At 36.1% G+C, this 22,753-nt stretch overlaps 1 protein-coding gene across 3 annotated transcripts; it reads left to right on the top strand.

Moving 5' to 3' along the window:
• The first annotated feature begins 157 nt into the window (after nucleotides 1-157).
• LOC123878516 (glycerol-3-phosphate acyltransferase 3) lies at nucleotides 158-21,158 on the top strand. Of its 3 annotated transcripts, XM_045925728.1 has the most exons (11): nucleotides 158-387; nucleotides 8,206-8,329; nucleotides 8,912-9,036; nucleotides 9,683-9,819; nucleotides 9,942-10,047; nucleotides 11,998-12,234; nucleotides 12,895-13,128; nucleotides 14,049-14,164; nucleotides 14,260-14,400; nucleotides 15,390-15,599; nucleotides 16,585-21,158. In XM_045925728.1, exons 1-11 carry the CDS (start codon nucleotides 235-237, stop codon nucleotides 16,670-16,672), a joined length of 1,671 nt encoding a protein of 556 aa, XP_045781684.1. In that variant the 5' UTR covers nucleotides 158-234; the 3' UTR covers nucleotides 16,673-21,158. The 3 variants fall into 3 exon arrangements, with proteins under 3 accessions (XP_045781684.1, XP_045781683.1, XP_045781682.1); XM_045925727.1 differs by lacking the exon at nucleotides 11,998-12,234 and having other exon boundaries at nucleotides 159-387; XM_045925726.1 differs by lacking the exon at nucleotides 12,895-13,128 and having other exon boundaries at nucleotides 159-387.
• Nucleotides 21,159-22,753: the final 1,595 nt, after the last annotated feature.

Raw genomic sequence — 22,753 nt, 5'->3', positions numbered from 1 at the left:
TATGGATATTGTAGGCTATTTACAAATTCCGAAATAATCAGCGTGAAATGAAACATTTCCAATGCGATCGGAATTTTTACGTGTGGCAAGTCATGATATTGACAGAAAGGTTGACAACTACAAATGACAGTTCAATGAAAACGTCAAAGAATGACGTCACAACAGCCATTTTCATTGAGTCATTCATCAATTTGATTGAGAATTTTGCGATTTTTCAATCAATCAGTCGCAAATATGGCGCTTATGGTGTCGTTTGTGTCCGTGGCGGTTTCGATATTATATACGCCGTTCCTACTTCTAATTCTGTGTGTGATATTCCTCGCTTCCATCGGAAAATCGTTGGGAGTACGGAGACTTTATGTGAATATTTTGCTCAAACTTTTCGAGGTACGTAGTGGCGATATATCTAATGATTACGATATGTAACCCGCATTTTTAGGTGCTTAGGCAACGTAAGTTGTTTAATTTTTAATAGGCTCTACGGTCGTGTGCAAATATTGAAATAATTCCAATAATATTTATATGTTTACATACATTTTGAGTTAGACATAGCTGAATTGCCTTGTTGGTTATCGAAACACATATTTAAGGTTTTTTTTGTGGTCTAGCGTCTATCAATCGAATTTACACACTAGAATTAATCGTACACATGATTTAATCATGATACTATGATCTCACATGCATATATATTCTATAATTAGGAACATTATGGCAAGTTAACCTAATGCAAGCTGCGATGTTTAGAGCGTAGAGCCGGCATTTTGGACTCTTACTTTCGTTTCTGACTCATATCTTTTGAAAATATTACTTTTTATGATCTTTACGTGCCCTAGAATGTCTAAATTTTCAATTATTTTATAAACTTTAGTCATTAATAGACAGTAGTACAGGTTTATGAAAAAAGTGTAAACATTTTATATCCAGTGGTATTAGAAATAATTCCACATCTTACCATGATCCTAAGGTATGAGCTTAGTTGATTAGACACTAGAAGATAGTAGGTATCTTAGTGGTTTCTTATCATCAAGCACATTTTGTTTAAAGCTGAGTTTTTATCATTAGGAGCATGATTTACAATCCATTTTTATTGTTCCATACCTCAAAAAGAAGGTCTCCTTGTTGTTCCTCTGTCTGTCTGTCTGTCAATACCTTTTTCTCAGTAATGTGTGGAGGTGTCTAGTTGAAATCAATATCAAACAAATACTGAGGTCAACGTTTCCTTGGGACTGTAAATAGATCCAACAGATGAAAACCCTTAAGTGAGGAAACCAGCCCAGAGAGAAGAAAGACAGAAAAGTCGCATTGGTGGTATTCCTATTAGATTTAGACCAACAAATTCCTGAAAGGAAGAACACATCAGCGGTTCCTCTGGTGCTGCAATGTTCATGGGCGGCAGTAATCACTTAACAGCAGGTGACATGTCTGCTCATTTGCTCGCTATTTTTTTAATTTAAAAAAAAGTGACAGTATCTATTTCCCAACTGACTGCTACTAAGGATGTCCTGACAGGAATCCCAATAACTTTTTGTATAACATTGTAGTGAAGCAAACATTGAACTCTTACTATCAATTTATTTATCTTCGGAGATTACAAGCATTTTGTTATCAGTTAAAAATAATACCAAAGTCTAAAATTAATACTTGATTGTGTTATAATTGGAATATTGAAGATCATACTTTACCTACCCTAACAAAATGCATCTAGATTCTAGCCTGCCTTTTTTTTATTGTTGGGGTGAGTTAATAACTTTATTTATAGTACTAGCTGATGCCCGCGACTTCGTCCGCGTGGATTTAGGTTTTTCAAAATCCCGCGGGAACTCTGTGATTTTCCGGGATAAAAAGCAGCCTATGCGTTAATCCAGGGTATAATCTATCTCCATTCCAAATCTGTTCAGCTATATTTGCGTGATTGAGTAACAAACATCCAAACATCCACACTTTCACATTTATAATATTACTAGCTGATGCCCGCGACTTCGTCCGCGTGGATTTACGTTTTTCAAAATCCCGCGGGAACTCTGTGATTTTCCGGGATAAAAAGCAGCCTATCTGCTAATCCAGGGTATAATCTATCTCCGTTCCCAGGCAAATCCGTCCTATAGTTTTTGCGTGATTGACTGATTGAGTAACAAACATCCAAACATCCACACTTTCGCATTTATAATATTAGTAGGATTAGGATATATTAGGATGAAGGTCTGGACCTCAGAGGCTCCTTCTCTATTGTTCTGATAAGGCGACAGCTGGCACTATGCCAAAAATGTAGTCAAAGTTCAATTCTTTTGTTTTTCTTAAAACAAAGTTTAGTTTGATAACAAAGGATATTGTTTAAAAACTAACACATTTTAAACAAAGATATTCAAACAAAGCCTTATTTACATAGATACGTGCGTACAATGATACGAACATAAATGTAGTTTATATAATACTAGCCGATGCCCGGGACTTCGCCCGCGTGGATTTAGGTTTTTCGAAATCCCGTGGGAACTCTTTGATTTTCCGGGATAAAAAGTAGCCTATGTGCTAATCCAGGACATTATCTATCTCCATTCCAAATTTCAGCCAAATCTGTCCAGTGGTTTTTGCGTGAAGGAGTAACAACCATACACACACACACACACATACAAACTTTCGCCTTTATAATATTAGTGTGATCTTTATCATCTATACTATTCCATACTATAATATTGTACAAAACAGTGTCTGTCTGTCTGCTAGCTTTTTGTGGCCCATCTTTTAAACTGATTTTGACAAAATATGGTACAAAGATAGCTTGCATCCGAAAGGATTTAGTACCGGTAAATTAAACAGGTCCCACAGGATTTTTAAAAACCGCGTCATCTTTATTAAGTACTAGCTGATGCCCGCAGCTTCGCCCGCGTGGATTGGTCAGATCCCCTGCAGCATCAGGATTGAGGAGTTGGGCTCCAAATTTTTTATGAAACAATGTCGCAAAGTTCCTCTATCGATTAAAAAAGAAATGACGCAAATCGGTTCAGAAATCTCGGAGATTTCGGTGTACATAGGTAGAAAAACACAACTCCCTTTTTGAAAGTCGGTTAAAAAGTAGCCTATGTTACTCCCTGGTCAATTCTCTACTTGTCTGTGAAAATCCCGTCTAAATCGGTTCAGCCGTTCCGAAGATTAGCCTTTTCAAACAGACAGACAGACAGACAAAAATTTTAAAAACGTGTGATTCAGTTATAGTATCGTTCAAATAACCATATGACCTTAATATGCGGTAGTTATTTCGAAATTACAGACAGACACTCCAATTTTATTTATTAGTATAGATTAGATGATCTTAGCAACTTTCTCCCATGGATTAAGATTTTACAAATCCAATGGGAACTCTTTCGTTTTTTCGGGGCTAAACATTGCCTATGTCTCCTCTGTAGCTTTCGTCAGAATAGGTTAAACTGATGAGCCACGAAAAGCTAGTTAACAGACAGACGGACACACTTTCCATATTTATAATTATTAGACGATGCCCGCGACTTTGTCCGCGTGCATTTAGGTTTTCCAAAAATCCCGTGGGAACTCTTTGATTTTCCGGGATAAATATGCCTATGTAAATTTACGGGATGCAAGCAACAACTGTACCAAATTTCATACAAAACGCTTAAACAGATGGGCCTATAAGAATTCCGTGGGAACTCTTTGATATTCCGGGATAAAAAGTAGCCATGTCCTTCCACGGGATGTAAGTTAACTTCGTACCGAATTTCATCAAAATCGGGTAAACTGTTGAGTCGTGAAAAGCGAGCAGACAGACAGACAGACACACTTTCCATATTTATAATATTAAGTAGTGTGGATATAAATAATTTATTCATCAATATTTAAGTAAACTTGTGTAAAAATTTTACTTTTTTTGCATTTTGAACTGTGACTTAAGTTTTAAATTTACGTAATTAATTATCATCATTACATCATTATCTTACAAACCGAACAAGTGACAAAGTGTACAATGTTACCTATTTTGAATAAATGCTTTGAATTTCTAATCAGTTCTTGAAATAAAGCAAATTATATTAGGTAAACAAATGGGCCTGTTTACTTAAATAACTGTTTCAAATTGTTGCATTATATTATGTACATTACTAGCTCATGCCCGCGACTTCGTCCTCGTGGAATTAGGTTTCTAAAAATCCCTTGGGAACTTTTTGATTTTCCGGGATGAAAAGACGCTAATGTCATTCTCCAGGACTTTAATTATACCTACTATGCAAAAAAATCATGTCGACCTTTTGCCCCGTTGCGACGTTATTGAATGACAAACCAACAAACAAACACATTTTCGCATTTACAATATAGATATTGATTAGCTAATGCCCGCGACTTCGTTCGCGTGGATTTAGGTTTATAATAATCCCGTGGGAACTCTATGATTTTGCGGGATAAAAAGTAGCCTATGTCACTCTTTAGGTCCTCAACTATAAGAATGCAAAAAACACGTGGATCCGTAGCTCTGTTGCGACGTGATTGAAGAACAAACCAACAAACCAACACACTTTCGCATTTATAATATGGGTAGTGATTAGCTAATGCCCGCGACTTCGTCCGCGTGAATTTAGGTTTATCCCGTGGGAACTCTTTCATTTTGCGGGATAAAAAGTAGCCTATATCATTCTCTAGGTCTTCAACTACAAGAATGCAAACGGGTAGCGAGCATCGATAACCATACAAATAAGGTTAGAAGATTAACCTTTAACTAGCAGCTCAGAATCAATAGTTGATAACATGTGACCTCTAGTGCCGGAAAATCTTCCACTTTCCTGATTTCTTGTAAACACTTACTAGCGTATGACTGAGGTTTTGTAAGTTTCTTATACCCAATATTGTTCATCATTTTATTCCTTACTAGAGGATGCCCGCGACTCCGTCCGCGTGGATCTAGGTTCTTGAAGTTACCGTGGGAACTGTTTGATTTTCCGGGATAAAAAGTTGCCTACGTCAGTTACAGGGACGCAAGCTACCTCGGTACCAAATTTCATACAAGCGGATGGGTCTTTAGGAATCCCGTGGGAACTCTTTGATTTTCCGGGATAAAAAGTAGCCTATGTCCGTGCCCGGGATATTAAGCTAACCCTGTACCAAACGTCAGAATCGGTTAAACTGTTGGGCCGTGAAAAGGTAGCAGACAGACAGACAGTACGTGACAGGCCGAGATGGTAATTCGGGTGGAATCTATCTATGTACCAAGTAAAAGATGGCAACAACTTCGCCCATGTGGTTTTAAGTTTTTTTTTTTGATTCCCGTGGGAACTCTTTGATTTTCCGGCATGAAAAGTAGCCTATGTTCCCTTCCCCAGGACGCAATATACCTCTACCATTGCTACCATTTCATTGGTCAATTAATTAATCGGTCAAGTAAACGGATAAGCCGTGAAAAGCTAACAGACAGACACACACATTTTCGCATTTATAATATTAGTACCTAGATGAAACCCTCAACAATATAGATCATGATGTGTAAGTGTAAATATGTAGGTAAAGGATATACTTCGTAGGTGCGCGATGCAAGTCAAAGGTCAATAGACCCATATTATTATGACGCGATCCCAAAGGTAGTTCCTGACTACCGACTGCGTAGAAAATCAGGAAATACCTGCTTACCTGCATCAAGCGATAAGGGTGCCCTTAGGGTTCCGTACCTCAAAAGGAAAAACGGAACCCTTATAGGATCACTTCGTTATCTGCTCTATGGTTGTATTCTACAATATATCTATACATATAATAAAATTGTAGAAAAGTGGTGTCTGTACAATGGAAATATATAAAAAAAAAGTAGCAGGGGTTGTTATTATATCGATGCCGAAATTGTAATTAATTTTTTTTTGTCTGTTTGTCTGTGTGTTTGTGCACGCTAATATCAGAAACGGCTTATTCGATTTAGATACGGTTCTCACTAATATATTGTAGTAAGCTTCACTTAACATTTAGTGTTTATTTCATGTCAATCGGTTCATAAATAAAAAAGTTATGTCAATTTAAAGAATCACGCTGCCCGAACGAAGTCGCGGGCACAGCTAGTTTTTTCATATATTCATTCATTATAGTCATATCTGCCTTGAAGTGAACTTTGTCCTTTTTGAGAAAAATAAACTCTTTAAACCTAACAAACACACACTTTCGTATTATTTATGAGTAGTGACGAATCAACATTATAGTTAGGTTAGTACCTTTAAACTGTGATATCGTGGGTCCAAAGAGTATGTTAGGCTCCGAAATCGCTACGTCATTCATTGCTGGGTAATCTTTGAACCGTATGTTCATACAATCTGTACAAGGAAAACTGACTGACTGACCTATCTACGCACACCTCTAACTACTGGACGAATCGGGCTGTTTGTCATGCAGATAGCTATTATGACGTAGACATCCGTTAAGAAAGGGTTTTTGAAAATAACCCCTTAGGGGGGATTTGTGTAATCCACGCGAGCGAAGTCACATGAATACAATCTTGACATACCATTATAAATATATAATATTCTAATTATTATTATTACAATTCATTCAACATTAATAGATTCAAAATTATTTTTAATATGTACCTACTCTAATCAACTTTAATTCTATATACAGTATATATTATTATTTGATGTCAATATTTTTAGTGTAATAGGAATTATTATTTTACTAATCAATTATAGTTATAATTAAATAGTCTAATCTAATGTGCCAACATTTCATTTATCGAGTATCGATTTGTATGTTTGTATTGAATAGGCTCAAAAACTACTGGACCGATTTCAAAATTTCTTTTACCATTACTTAGAGGGATTCTTCCGAATCCGTATAGGCTATATTTTATCCCGGAAAATAGAAAAAAAAATGTCCACCCGTGCGAAGCCGGGGCGGGTCGCTAGTATTAGAGTAAAATTATTTTTCTGTCGCTTGGTATATTTTAATCTTGTTGTACATTTGTATTTATGAGCTCAGAATTTTCTCTTCTTTCATTTGACATCCCACTCGAATCTCGATACAATAGCAAAAAAAAATTATTGGAGACCTCCACTTTTTTCGATGTAACATCAAGTAGCCTATGTCATCCGGACCTTTACAACGAATCAATTGACACCTCATTCATCGAAATCGACCCAGTAGTTTAGGCGCTACGGTGGAACACACAAAAGCTGGATACAAACATAGACTGCTAAAATCATAACCCTTCCTTTTGGCTTTGCCGCAGTCGGGTAAAAATTAAGAGGTGCCCACTCGGTATTAGGAGTCAGAACCTGCGACCGTCGGTAAAGAAAGTCCGCTCTAACCACTGAACCATCGCGGTTGTTGGTAAAGTTGCGTGCTCAATATGTATGATTATTATAAGTAGGTATTATTCTGTCGTTTCGAAATTATAGCCATTTGCTCAAGGTCTTATGTTGTAAGGTCATTACTGATCCAAACATACCATAATATAGGTACTTATATTTTTATCCAAAATTATATGACAAGCCAACTCGCATGAAGGGTTCCGTAACATTGAAAGTACCCTATGGATTTTGATTTTTTTTAAATTCAGATACAAGTTAGGCCTTGACTGCAATCTCACCTAGCGGTAAGTGATGGTGCAGTCTAAGATGGAAGCGGGTTAACCTGGAAGAAGTTTGGCAGTTTTTATTATTAAACCCATACCCCTTTGGTTTCTACACGGTAACGTACCGAAACGCTAAATCGCTTGGCGGCACGGCTTTGCTGGTAGGGTGGTAACTAGCCACGGCCGAAATCTCTCACCAGACAAATTCTCTTGATGGGTCTTGACTCTTGACAGACACGACAGGCAGACGGACAACGAAGTGAGTCTATGAGGGTTCCCTTGTTTCGCTAGAGAGACGGAACCCTAAAAGTCACGTCAATGCAATGCCATAGCAATGATCATTTAAGGATAAACCAATAAACAAACACATTCACATCACATCACACTATCACACTAATATTATAAAGGAGAAAGTTTGTATGTGTGTGTGTGTGTATCTTTGTTACTCTTTCACGCAAAAACTACTGGACAGATTTGGCTGAAATTAGGAATGGGGATAGATTAAACCCTGGATTAACACTTGGGCTACTTTTTATTCCGGAAAATTAACGAGTTCCCACGGGATCATTAAAAAACCTATAGCCACGCAAACGAAGTCGCGGGCATCAGCTAGTTTATAATAATAAGTAGTGAAGATTGTGACTGGTTGGTCATGTTTCCAGTATGGCAGACAACACATCGAGGTGGCGAAGAAGCTGCAGAGGAACGACAGCTCTGATGAAGAAGAACCTCCCACGCCGGACGACAAACCACCCTCCGCCATCATCAAGGAGAACGGAGTTAATGGTAAAATATTATCTATCACATCCTAAACACATGTAAACGAGTAAATAGGTTCACATTTGCTTTGAGACCATCGATGTATACGGATTAGCCTTTCCGATACAATTCCATCCGCAAAAATACGCTTGAATCTTACGTCATCGTCATTGACAAAGTCAAGAGACTTTTGCAAATTCTATTGACTTTTTGAGCGCGTTTTTTTATCTTCGAAGGGCCCATCCATATACATCGATGTTTGAGACAGTTAAGACGGACAGTGAGTGAAAAATCCGCGCGTTTAGAGAACTTACAGAAGTGTAAATTAAAAAATAACACCCCCGACAAGTCAAAGTTACAGTAACTAGAAAAGAGCTGATAACTTCCCAACGGCTGAACCGATTTTCTTGGATTATAGCTAAGGACGCTCTATATCAAGCTACCTTTCAAACAAAAAACTATATTAAAATCGGTTTATTAGCTTAGGAGCTACGATGCCACAGACAGATACACAGATACACACCTCAAACTTATAACACCCCTCTTTTTGGGTCATGGGTTGATAAAAAAAAAATTTTTTTTGAACTAACCCTCATATTATTTTTGTAGGCACAAAGAACAGTGTGATAGAGCGACAAGAGATCCTGGGGCCGTCTCCTGAACTCAACTACAAGAGGAGTAAGAGTCAAGAGCGGCTGCAGAACGGACATCTGACACCAGAGGTCAAAGGAGAGGTGAGATTTTTTTGGGGTTCGGTACCTCAAAAGGAAAAACGGAGCCCTTATAGGATCATTTTGCTGTCTATCTGTCTGTTAAGAAAACCTATAGGGTACTTCCCGTTGACGTAGAATCCATGATACGCAGGCAGGTAGAGCTTATAGCACAAGTCAAGGAAAAATTCCGAAAACCGTGAATTTGTGGTTACATCACAGAAAAGAATAATTAAAATGAGTTTTAATTTTCAAAGTAAGATAACTATACCAAGTGGGATAGCATATGAAAGGGCTTTACCTGTACATTCTAAAACGGATTTATTTTTATTTTTATGCATAATAGTTTTTGATTTATCGTGCAAAATGTCGGAAAAAACACCCGAGTACGGAACCCTCGGTGCACCAGTCTGACTCGCACTTGGCCGGTTTATATTTATATATTAAAATCGTACGCACGCACCTTTAACTTTTCGGAGTGATATGCGTTTTAAGCAATTAAATATCACTTGCTTTAACGGTGAAGGAAAACATCTTGAGAAAACCTGTACGCTTGGAATTTCTGCATCATGCCCTCAAAGGAGCGTGAAGTCTGCCAATCCAAAAAACAATAAAAGCAAATATGCTTGCCCGGCTTACATACTCTTGACCAAGTAATTCCTCTTTTCAGAGGAACCTGGAGTTCCACCTGCACCACTGTATGGACCTGGTCAAGGCTGGCATGGAGTCGATCATCGAAGACCAGGTCACCTCCGTCTTTGAGGCTGAAGAGCTGAGGAGTTGGAACCTGCTCACCAGGACCAACAGGTATACCAAGTTTTTTTTTACCAAGACGAACACACAGACAGACAACAAAGTGATCCTACAAGGGTTCCGTTTTTCCTTTTGAGGTACGGGACCCTAAAACTATTAATTGGTCATTTTTCCAGACAGTACGAATTTCTAACATGGCGGCTCACAATCATTTGGTTCATGGGATTCGTCGTCAGATACTTCTTCCTTCTACCGCTTAGGATATTCATATTTATTGTTGGGGTGAGTTAATAACTTTATTTATAGTACTAGCTCACGCCCGCGACTTCGTCCGCGTGGATTAAGGTTTTTTCAAAATCCCGTGGGAATTCTTTGATTTTCCGGGATAAAAAGTAGCCTATGTGCTAATCCAGGATAGTATCTTCAGCCAAATCCGTTAATAGTTTTTGCGTGAAAGAGTAACAAACATACACACACACAAACTTTCGCCTTTATAATATTAGGGTGAAGTGTGATTTATCATTAGGTTTTAGGATTTCGGTCTTTAAAAATCTGATGGGAACTCTTGGATTTTCTGGTATTAAAAGAAACCTATGCAAGCTAAACCAAATTTCATCAAAGTCAGTAAAACAGAACGGTAATAGTTTGACACTTTCGCATTTATAATAATACTAACAGAACTGACTAATTATACAATTCTGTTACTATTATTATATGCATACTAATTACAATTTGTCATAACCCGACAATGATACCCTGCGAACGTTTTTAATCTCCAGTGAGAGTGTTAATAAGTTTTGATAACAGTATCAAATTTTTTTATCGTTTATTCAAGATGGATTTGTATAACTTTGGCTACTTAGTACTTAGTTAATAAACGTATTGCACTCCTACATCAAAACTGAATCAACTCAAAAAGCTCAACTTTTGAGATATAATATTTTACTGACTCGATTTTTATCATCTGTAGAGTGTAGGGGTATATATAGTAATGGTAAATAATGAAGGAGTGATGGCCTAGTGGTTATGAAGTCGGTCTCCTAGTCGGCGGTTCCAGGGTTCGATCCCGCGTACGTCTTAACTTTTTCATTTCATTTATTTACATTGATTGAGGAGTACAATAGATGTTATGCTTATGGGTAAGTACAATAACTTCAATCTGCCACAGAATGGCATGCAAAATAACTTCTTTTTCTAATTTTACAATATTAAAATTCGTCCATTAACAAAAAAAAGTATCTGACTATTCCAAAAAAAAAAAAACGTCAATCAAATAATATCAATCATAAATATTAAACTAATTTAAACATTATAAAATCCGTATCATTCTATTGTATAACAAATGTCGATATTATTCTTACTTTTTGGAGTTATGTATTTTTAAAAAAAAAATTTGGTACCTAATTAAAAACTAGTTGTGCCTTTTTAAAACATTTAATTTTAATGAGATCTGTAGATTATAAAAAATCTGTTGTTCTGAAAAAGTGTTTTTTTTGAGTTGATACAGTTTTCTAGGGGTGCGATATTATTTACGTACGAGATAAGATTTCGATAGGTAACTAATCTATTTCTTTCTTTATCTTGTAATTTTTATGTTTTCCTGTATTTGAGGCATTTTAATAAGTTATTTTCGAGTTACAATCTGATAGACAGAGTAAAGATAATTTTTAATTCATCTGCCATACTGAATCGTTTAAGTTAAATTGTCAGAATGGTTTATTAAAATGCCTACAGTTAACAAATTCTATTTATTTTGTGTTTCTTTTTCTTTTGCTCAATTAAAACCCCCATTTGACATAAATATAAATACTATAAAACACCAAAATTGCTATTTTCTTAAACATATGTACTTCTTTTTGCCCCCTCCACTTGAAATGCTGTTATGACACCGTTATTTCAAATATGTATATGAATTATTATTTGTATGTCTATTACTCGAACAGAAATAGAAACGTGCCTATTTTCTACCAAAAATGACTGACATATAATGGCAACTCCAAGTATTACCAGTATCTATAATTATAGTTTATCAATTCCCCACTAAAATCAATTTTCAACCACAGTTGAAGACAAGGTACAAAATGGACCACCTTACACTTTTTAACTGACAATTGTTTTCGACAAATGGAGTAATGGTGATAATTAGTCAAATCGATTTTCCATGGAAAATAACCAACGCGTGTTTTCTACCAATTTTAACAAAAAAAATTCAACAAAACATGGCAACACCAGGTCCTGATAATGATAACATCGCTGTCGCTCATCGGATTCCTGCCAGAGAGCAAATTCCGGCGCTGGCTGGCGGGCCTCTTCTACAAGATCTCCATCCGGACGCTCATGCGCAGCATGTCCATCGTCACCAACTTCCACGACGTGGAACACGTGCCGAGGTTCAACGGCTTCTGTGTTGCCAACCACACCAGCCCCATTGACGTGGGGGTTTTGAGTGTCAACACTTGTTTCTCATTGGTAGGATTACTAGAGTATACAGTGTTGCCAGTCTTGGGGAATATGTGCTTATTTTCTACCGATTTCTGGTAGGATTTTATGGTGTTGCCAGTCTAGGGATAAATGTGCTTGTTCTCTACCATTATATTTTCGGTAGAATTTTCAGGTTGTTGCCAGTCTTGGGGAAATGTGCTTATTTTCTACTAATTAAATTATTTTAGGGTTTTTAGGAGTTCTCCTGGTAAAGAATTGCTAGCCTTAGGGAAAATGTGCTTGTTTTTCTAATGTGAGTTGTCTTGTGTACATCTTTTATACAAGGAATGTTTAGTTTCTAAGTTTAATGTGTATGTTTTGTTAGCAGATTTGCTTAAACTATTTTTACCCACCTACAAAAATCTTTTTTTTTAAATAATGCCTAAATACTAGTCTAATAATAGGTAAATAGGTAGGTGTTTTGTACTAAATATTTGCTCAAAAAATCGGGTTTTCTTTTAAATTATTTAAAAATACCACAAAAAGTATTTCCAAAAAATTCATACTTGTCTTTAAATTACATGTATTTTGGAATACCAAAAAAAATAGATTAAACAAAATCTGCTCATCCATCCATTTGGGCTAACCATCCATAGCGGTCAAAGCTTATCACTACCTCATTCTACCCCATAACTACCCCATAAATAGGTATGGTGGCTGATAGTATGCACGGCGTGCGTGGGAACCCTGCCAGATGGCCCGTTCAAACAACGCGTCAACAACGCTCTGTCGCTCATGTGCTTCAACTTCCTCTCGCGCTGCATCTCCGCGGTGATCACTTACCACAACAGCGACTACAAGCCGCGCAATGGGATCTGCGTCGCGAACCATACGAGCCCGATCGATGTGCTGGTGCTGATGTGTGACAGCTGCTATTCGCTGGTGAGTGACGGTTTGCAGGTCAGTATGGCCGTGTCTACATGTCAGTACGGCCGTGTCCACATATCAGTATGACTGTGTCTACATATCAAATCAAGCGATTGTGCACTATAATACTTATCGCAAACAATTTTTCGGTTTCAAGTAAGTATAAACTACCTATTTTGGGATATTTTTGTATTTTGTAACGTCCATAGCTTCATAAGGAGAATGTGCAATTGCGTAATGAGTCACAATCGCAATCGCCTTCAAAATTGTAATCTGGCATGTTCTGTTTGTAATCTTGATAAACTGTTGGGAACCTGCTTTACAATGTTGGGAACAAATATGTATTTTATTAGCATGTTACTATGTAAATCTTCTTATAATATAAATGTTCTTTATTACCTATTCAATTTTTTTTAATTTGTAGACTAGCGCTTGGCTGCAATCAGACCTGCTGGCAAGTGATGATGCAGCCTAAGATGGAGCGCGCTTGTCTAAAAGATGCCTATTCACTCTTGACTTGAAGGTGCCTATATTAAGGTTATCGGTTGTCTCTGTCGTTGAGGCCGACAAAACGTCACACAGGTATGAGTGACAGAGACAACGTTCTACGAAAACTCTAAAGCTTGATGTACAATATTTCTTGCCGCGTACTTTGAATAACTCAACGGTTGAGGAGCGGACTGAATTCCAAAGGTCGGCGGTTTAAACCCCACCCGTTGCACTATTGTCGTACCCACTCCTAGCACAAGCTTTACGCTTAGTTGGAGGGGAAAGGAGACTATTAGTGATGAATATTCTTTTTTTTAAAAAGAAAAAAATCCTGCCGTGTACTGTAAGACCATATTATTATGCATTTTCAAATTTTTTTTTGCTTTAACCGTGCGTAGAAGTTACATACAAAAATTTTGTTAGTTTTATATTGATAATGTTTTCAGATAGGTCAAAGGCACGACGGTTTCCTAGGGCTCCTTCAGAGGGCGCTTGCTAGGGCTTCGCCTCACATCTGGTTTGAGAGGTCAGAGGTGAAGGACAGACATGCAGTCGCCAGGAGGTAATGTTATTTGTTGAACCTAGTCAAATTGAATGAACCTGACTGTCATATATGTCCTCAGGCGCGGTAGAAGTTAACCTTTAAATTGTCACCAGGTTAAAAGAGCACATCTCGGTGCCCGACAACCCGCCCATCCTGATCTTCCCCGAGGGCACTTGCATAAACAACACGTCCGTGATGCAGTTCAAGAAGGGCAGCTTTGAGGTCGGGGGCACGATCTACCCCGTCGCTATCAAGTGAGTATTCCCTCACTCTCATAGTCCCACAGGATGGTTTTACATGCTCTCTGAGGCTTGGTGTCAAAATCAAATCAAAAATGAAAATCATTTATTCAAAATAGGTACACCTTTTGTTTGTCCGATTTGAAAGATGATATAGTGGTGATAATTACGTAAACTTAATACTAAAGCTACGAGGGTTCCAAACGCGGCCAGGTCTGAGAAGAGCCCACAATAAACTCAGCCGGGTATTCTTTTTTTTTATTATCACCTCTTTACAAAATCATTTATTTTCATTTGAACTATCAAAGCTGTTTGGCAACTCATTCCCAAGCTTTCGTATTTATTGTATTCGTAATTAGTTAACAACATTAGCTTCCGGGCTATTACTGAGAATTTTTTTATTGAAAATACCCCAATAAGTGTTATAGCTTGATCCATAGTAAGTCATATTATTAAATGTGTAAGTCATATCAAATGTGTAAAATCTTAACGATTTTTACACTTACACAATCATGTAATTCAGCGGTTCCCGTAGACTCGTTTGATGTCATCTGTCCACCTAGTAGCAGCTCTGCCAACGCTGCGCTTTCTGCTTTTTTAAGTTAACACGAAAGAATCTTAGGCATTTAATTTTACGTTTAATGATTTTTACACTTTATTACTGTTTACAATCTTTACAATAATGTTAATATTATAAATGCGAAAGTGTGTCTGTCTATCTGCTAGCTTTTCACGGCCCAACAGTTCAACCGATTCTGACGAAATATGGTACAGGGTTAGCTTATATCCCGGGGACGGACATAGGCTACTTTTTATCCCGGAAGATCAAAGAGTTCCTACGGGATTCTTCAAAGTCCATCCGTTCATCCGATTTGTATGAAATTTGGTACCGAGGTAGCTTGCATGCCGGAAACTGACATAGGCAACTTTGTATCCCGGAAAATAAAAGAGTCTATAGAGAGAAGAGAGGATACGGGATTTTTAAAAACCATTTTGTCGTACAGGTACGACCCGCGATTCGGCGACGCGTTCTGGAACAGCTCTCGCTACGGGATGCTGCACTATCTGCTCAACATGATGAGCTCATGGGCCATCGTCTGCGACGTATGGTACCTGCCCGCCATGGCTCGGGCGCCGAGCGAGTCCGCCGTGGAGTTCGCCAAGCGCGTGAAGGCGGCCATAGCCACGCGCGGGGGACTCGTCGACCTTATGTGGTGAGTGTTCCGTTACCGTAACTTGATTATAATTACACTTTCAAAATTTCGCGCCACCGAGGTACCATCGACATTAACACTTTGAAATAGTGCAATGACAGCACGCAGCTCAATCAGCTGTCATGCACGTCGTGCTGTCATCTGTCACCGACGACATCACGGTCAACCGCCATTCGAAAATTATCGCTGCTGCAAAAAAGCATTGCGCGCGCGTCTCGAACGAAAACCCACGTCATCCTAGCAAGAATCCCTGGATCCAGGAGGAAATTCAGCGAGTGCAAGGGGCAGAATAAGGTACGTGTACGTGCATTATAGCTGTCATTGCCTATTTCAAAGTGAAACATCGTGATCGTAGATGTCGCAGATCTAATCTCCCAATGTAGCCGGGCCACCAAGCTGCAAGTTGCTACAGTGAGTCTATTGAGTCTAGGGACAAGATCTATACAGCGGGCTTTGACTTTGATCAGACTTAAGACACTGCTAAAACGAGACAGCATTATACCGCTGGCATAAATCTATCTCATTTTAACTGAAACTTAAGTCTAAGCAAAGTCAAAGTGCGCTCTATAGATTTTAACCTAGGGATCTTTCTGTCATGCAATATTGTCCACCTCATGTCAGCCTCAGTCAAATTCAAATTATTTTTATTCAATCACACTTTTACAAGTATTTTTGAATCGTCAAGAGCATCTGCCACTGGTTCGGAATGCCTTTCCTTACTCAACCAGCAAGAAACTCGGCGGTTGCTCTTGTCAAGGATTTCACATACAATATGATACCATGTATAAAAGTAATTGAAGTCCCGCGCATTGCTGGAGCGAGTTGAAGATTAAATCCACGCTCTTGTATCATTCACATAAACTTCCATTGTATAATATGTTTTTATATTGCAATTATAAAATAACTTCCTCATGTGTTCCTGAGTCTTAGAAAACTTCTCAGTCGTATATAAATTCCTCATTCCTAACTTAATTCTCTATTTCAGGGATGGACAGCTAAAGCGAATGAAGGCAAAGAAGGAATGGCGAGAGTTACAGCAAGAGGAATTCAGTAAGAGATTAAAAGGAGAATAAATCTAAATACTCATTGTTTTAAAAAAACATTCATTTATGAAGTGATGATGTTCGGGACTAATTTAGCATTACTTTACCGAATAACATTCATTTGTTAAGTGGTGAGGTTGTAGACAATTGAGGCATTACTATAGATTTGGTTGGTTTTACCACAAAAAATTTAAACAAGCGTTAAGTATACCTGTTATTTTTAAACCAAACAGACTCACCATCCATAAACTGTCAAAACGTCTATTTAGTCATCAGATAAACTGGTTTTTAAATTTTTTGTAGTAAAAACGGGTGAGCTTAGAAAAGTGCTATTGAATCACAAATGAATAAGTTAACGATTCAAAGGCACTTCATACAAGTTTATTTGAATAAACCTTTAGAAAAAAAGCCCACTACCCAAACTGCAGCCGGGTGGGTCTAAAGTCCATATCTTTTTTCTCTAGGTGTCTATTCAGACGAACCACATAACAGGGTCATTAATTGCAGTCTTCAGATGCCCGAAAGTTAGGTTTCATGACCTCTTGTGATGCAGTGGTGAGTTCGATTCTCGGCTGAGTCAATTTGGGACTTTATAATTTCTAAATTGGCTCCGGTGGTTTTGTGGGAGGCTTCACAAAGCCATACTGCAAGTTTGTGGTACGCCTGAAAGGACTCTATGATAGATGTGACCTTCCCTCAGAAGTTCATAAATACTAATAGACTGCTTATACTTCTATTGTAAAATATACCTACGAAATGGAGGTTTTTTCGCGACTTATTTATTGTAGTTATTATTATTATGTAATCCCAAGTTTGAAAGGCTATTAGTTATTATAAAAATTGTAACCTTTTTTGTAAGTTACACAAATATGTAAAAATGTAAGGTTTTACAGAATTACACGAGAAATATTTGTAATCAGTATGAAAAATATTTATGTAATATGTATGTATTTCGGTAATAATATACACTTATGGTTCTAAAGGATTTAATTTATGTTAAAATTTTTGTATGTAAAAAAATACTGTAAAAATGGTTAAAAAAAATTGTAAAAGCTATTAAAATTACTATATACAGTTGTACAAAACTGCATTTTAATTATTGTTAGTTACAACGTGTTACGAAATTCCTAATCAATAGGCGATAGTGAAAGATGTAAATTTTTACAAATGTAACTAGATTTCTAGGTATTAAATAATTGTGTAATTTTTATATATAAATGACACTAAAACTCATTTATGGCGAGTCAGAAACGGAAACTTTGACATTTTAAATTAAGCTTTTTTACCACCAAATTATTAATTATGCGTTTATTTTGGCAGCTTTTTGTTTAGCATTTATTTGTCATTTATCGATAGTTGATTATCGAACAATATCAAAAATAAAGTATGAAGTTTTTGTTTCGGGAAATGTGTGTAAATATACCTTTAAAATGTATGGAAAGTTGTTTGAACGTTGAAATTGTTAATTATTATTACTTTCTCTCTCTCTCACTCCCTGCGTTGTATTCCTCATTGCTGGAGGTCGTGACCCTTTTCCATGAATCATACAATGGAAGGGGTTTTGTTGAGATATTATTGCGGTGGGCTTCCAGATCCATCCGCATACGACTCGATTAAGAGTATGAAACTTTGACTCTCAGATTTAACCATTAATATCAGATCTTAGTGATAATTAGGCGGTCACCCATCCAGTTACTGATTTAGATCAGCGTCGCTTAACCGGCGCAATCTGATAGGCAATCTGTGTCGCAACTACGCAACTAGGGCCAAATGTCTCATTTTATTATCACAGTAGGATTTGACTGAAGTTTTTTTATTTAATTTAAATATATGAAACTTATATGAAACATAGGGTACGACTTATAAAAATTTTACATCACTGTTATAGCATAATTTTAACTTATTTTTTACATTTGGTCTATATTTAAGTTATTATTTATTACATAGACTTAATGTCATGTATGTATATTATGTGACCTACTCGAAAACCGGAAATTATGTAGCGGTATTATTATTTTCAGGTTTTACATATCTACATATCTGCATGCGTTGCTTTAAAATAGTCAAATGTTCTATAAAACCTAATATTTTTTTAATAAAATATTGTTGCAAAATATTGTTTGTAGTCAATGAATGTCATTATCATTACAATAATAATTAAAGTATGTAATGTATGTATGTTTTAATTTAGCAAAATACTTTTTTTACAATTTTTACTTAAAATATATTGTTTTTTTTTTTAAATTATAATGTACTCGTATCTCTTTGATTACTTAATCATAACAACCGGAACTATGTTAAAAATGTAAAATTCGTTAAAACCGGCTAAGTCACTTTTAATGTGTAGATATAATAATTAAATAATTACTAACATTTTGTAATCCTCGCATAAAATATTTCATTTACCAATAATAATTTACAATAGGTAACATAGTTACAATAATTAATTAATGTACCATTAATCTGCGATGAACGAAAATTACAATTTTAGTAATCATAATATAAACAGTGCACTGGTTTATTTTATTTTTAGTGTAATTTAATTTACACAAAATAGTAGTAAAATGATGTTTTGTAAAATTTATTAACACAATTTTTCAATGTAAAAATCATTAAATCAGTGATACTTGTTGTGATTGGGTTGAAAGTGAAGTATTTGATTAAGTGATTGTAGTTTTTAATTAAAAACGGCTTAATTAACTATTGTAAAGTTATTTAATTAATAATTGATTTTACCAAACTTATTGGGGTAATTATTTTACAAATAGATATAAATTATTGTACTCGTCTGTTTGTATTTAATGGGAAGCAAATGTTTAAAGAGTAGCCATATCTTATAAAGCCAAACAAGGGCAACAATTAAAAATCAGGAATAAATTATTAATTTTCTTAAGAGTTGTTTTTCTCGATCGCCAAATAAACTTAAACTGTAAAATAACTTTTACATTTTGACAGATTAACTTTAACATTTTGACAGATTTCGGATTTATAAACTGTGACAACATTAAAACTCCTCAATTAAAAATATTTGGCGATTAAACAATTGAGTTATAAGTGAAAAAAACATGAAAAATGCATACTTCTTTAAAGCATTAGGGCCACAAAAAAAAACTTATCCTGAAAAAACCAGGACTCTTGGTTATCCTGTATAACAGATAACTATCAGACTATCGCAAAAAAAATGTATTTAATATAATAATATTATCTATTACAATTCGTCTGTTTATAAATGACTGTAAATTCTGGTCACATAGAAATCTCCAATTCTAAAAAAAATTAGTAGCATTTCAATTTACAAAATTAGTTTGATGTGTGATTTTGAAATCATCAGATCAAATATTATATACATTATATATTTGATGATTATACATTATATATATTTGATGATTTGTATACTTACATTATATGTTTTTATAGACACTATTTTTAGGGTCTGGGCTTTGATTGCGGCCACCTTTAACTTTTTGGAGTTTTAAGCAATTAAATATCAATTGGTTTAACGGTGAAGGAAAACATCGTGAGGAAACCTGCATGCCTGAGAGTTCTCCATATGTTATCAAGGGTGTGTAAAGTCTGCCAATCTACATTGGGCCAGGTGGAGTACGGCCTAAACCCTTCCCATTCTGAGATTTCCGTGCTCAGTAGTAGACCGGCGATAATGATATAGATTGGACATGCTTCTTCTCAGACCAGGGCGCGCTTGGAACACTTGTAGCTTTAGTTTAAAGTTAACATCATCATTCATAGACATATTAGTTCGTATGGACCCGGTCATTGAACAAATAAAATGGCAGTAATTTCTTGGTGCTAAAGTGTATAAGGAGCACCGAAGCGAACTGTGATGTTTGGATTTCATATGCGAGCAGATGTTGCTTTGCATTGCTAAAATGCCAAGTTCATGAGTGGTTAAGAGATGGCGCTGATTTATTAATGATTAAACCGTAAAAAAAAATTATTCGGATGACCATATTTTGCAATTTATATCTATGATCATCATTACATTAATTATCTTATATAATGTTCAACAAATTCAATTTTTTTTATTCAATTAGAGTTTTACAAGTACTTTTGAATTGTAAAAAGCATCTACCACTGGTTCGGAACGCCTTTCCTGCCGAGAAGAACCAGCAAGAAACTCGGCGGTTGCTCTTTTCAAAGATTTGATATACAATATTATGCCATGTATAAAAGTAATTGAATAGTGCGGGCTGCAGGTTAAATCCACGCTCTTTAATCATTTACATAATCTTTGATTGTATAACAATGCTTTTCTCAGGAGCATAGTTTTAATAGATTTTGCATTGTTGACCACCTACCATTGTAGACTTTTTGATCTAGAATAAACGTCTGAATTTGGACATTTCTATGTGACTAGAGTATAAGAGGTGGTGCGACATGTAATGAAGCAATATATTTTTGGATTGCTCAAATGTGATGAATTTTGCGGGGTTCGTATATTCTTGTAGGCATTTTTATCGATAATACTGATAATGATAATAAATTGATTAATAAATAATCGTTTATTTATTTATTCATTAAAAACTTAACCATTTCCTTATTCATAAAAAAATGAAAATCGGCTTGAACGATTTAGAGCAAATCGGTCGACGGCGAACGCGACTTAGTTTTCGTTAAAACGAGACAGACTCAGTCTTTCCGAGAGAGATCAGTGTTTCCTACCAATTACAATCCGGGTATCTTTAAAACAAGAGTGAATAGGCACCTTCTAGGTAAGCGCTTGACCACAATCACACCTGATGGAAAGTGATAATGTGGCCTAAGATGGGACGCGTTTACCTAGAAGGAGCCTATTCACTCTTGTTTTAAAGATACCCGGATTGTAATTGGTAAAAAACACAGATCGCGGAAGAGTATTCCAAACCTTAGCCATGCGTATGAGGAATGAAGACGCCAAACGTTTCGTGCGTGTAGATGGAATGTCGACGACATAAGGATGGAAAGGTCCCTGAAAATTGCGAAACTTACTATCGATGCGAAACTTCATTTTGAAAACTATGTACAAGAAGTGGCCCGCAACTGCTTCTACCGACTTAAGATTTTATACAAAATAAGAGATTATATCAATACCGATCTGAGGACTAAGCTGTGCGAGGCGCTTATTCTCTCTAAGTTGAATTATTGCATCAGTGTTTATGGCCCGTGCTTACTTCAACGGTCCATGCGACTAATACAAAGAGTCCAGAACGCATGTGCTAGATTTTGTTACTATATACCTCCTCGGACCCATGTGACTCCCTATTTAAACGATGCTAATATACTTAATATGAGGTCGCGTATTGAACTGCATTTCAGCACTCTACTGTTTGGTGTTATCAAGAACAAAACGCCGGACTATCTTTATAATAAGTTATCTTGGCATTCTCCAGCTTTCAACACTCGACCACTAAACAGGCTAACCTGGCCACGTCATAGATCAGCAGCTTTTCGTGGAAGTTTTCGATATCTGGCTACAAAATGCTGGAATAATATTCCACCTCCTCTGCGAAATCTAACTTCAGTTCCTGCGTTAAAGAACAACCTAAAAAAGAAACTCCTAAAAGATCAAAAAACTCTAATTAGTTCTAGGTTATTTAGTTTGGTGGTTTGAAACTGCTATTTGCTATATTTACTTACATATTTTCATTTAAACTTCGCTCGTATCTCATCGGTGTCTCGTATCTTAGTAATTATCCCTTATCATAACTAAATGTTAATTATGCTTTTATTTATTTTTTATTTATATCACTGTCTTTCTAACCATGATCTTAATACAAAACGGCAAGTTTTCAAGATTTCTATTTACACACTATACTCACTATGTACATTAACTATTTATTTTATTTTAACTAATTTTATTAAAATCAAAGAGTTCTCACTTCTAAGATTTTTTTACACAGATTTTGAAGAACCTAAACTCCACAAGGGCGAAATTGGTACTTGCTGCTTCAGAAAAATATGATTCAGTATTTTTTTTTTAATTTACAAAGTGTTGTACCACAACATTGTAAAAAGTGACTGAGGATTTAAAAAAAATAAAAACCAATTTTTACAATTGACATTTATTTTTGTAACTTTACAAAAATAACATTTCGACGAAAGAATTCTTTAAGA

The sequence above is a fragment of the Maniola jurtina genome, chromosome 26, assembly GCF_905333055.1.
Source record: "Maniola jurtina chromosome 26, ilManJurt1.1, whole genome shotgun sequence".
Lineage (NCBI taxonomy): Eukaryota > Metazoa > Arthropoda > Insecta > Lepidoptera > Nymphalidae > Maniola > Maniola jurtina.
Note: the sequence above shows the minus strand (reverse complement) of the source record. Positions and strands in the feature narration are given on the sequence as shown.

Excerpts from the sequence above, each read along its gene's own strand:
- LOC123878516 (XM_045925728.1), top strand. The coding sequence starts at position 235 with ATGGCGCTTATGGTGTCGTTTGTGTCCGTGGCGGTTTCGATATTATAT. Across the intron at positions 388-8,205 it reads TTTTGCTCAAACTTTTCGAG|TATGGCAGACAACACATCGA; the intron begins GTACGTAGTGGC and ends TCATGTTTCCAG. Across the intron at positions 15,600-16,584 it reads GGACTCGTCGACCTTATGTG|GGATGGACAGCTAAAGCGAA; the intron begins GTGAGTGTTCCG and ends TCTCTATTTCAG.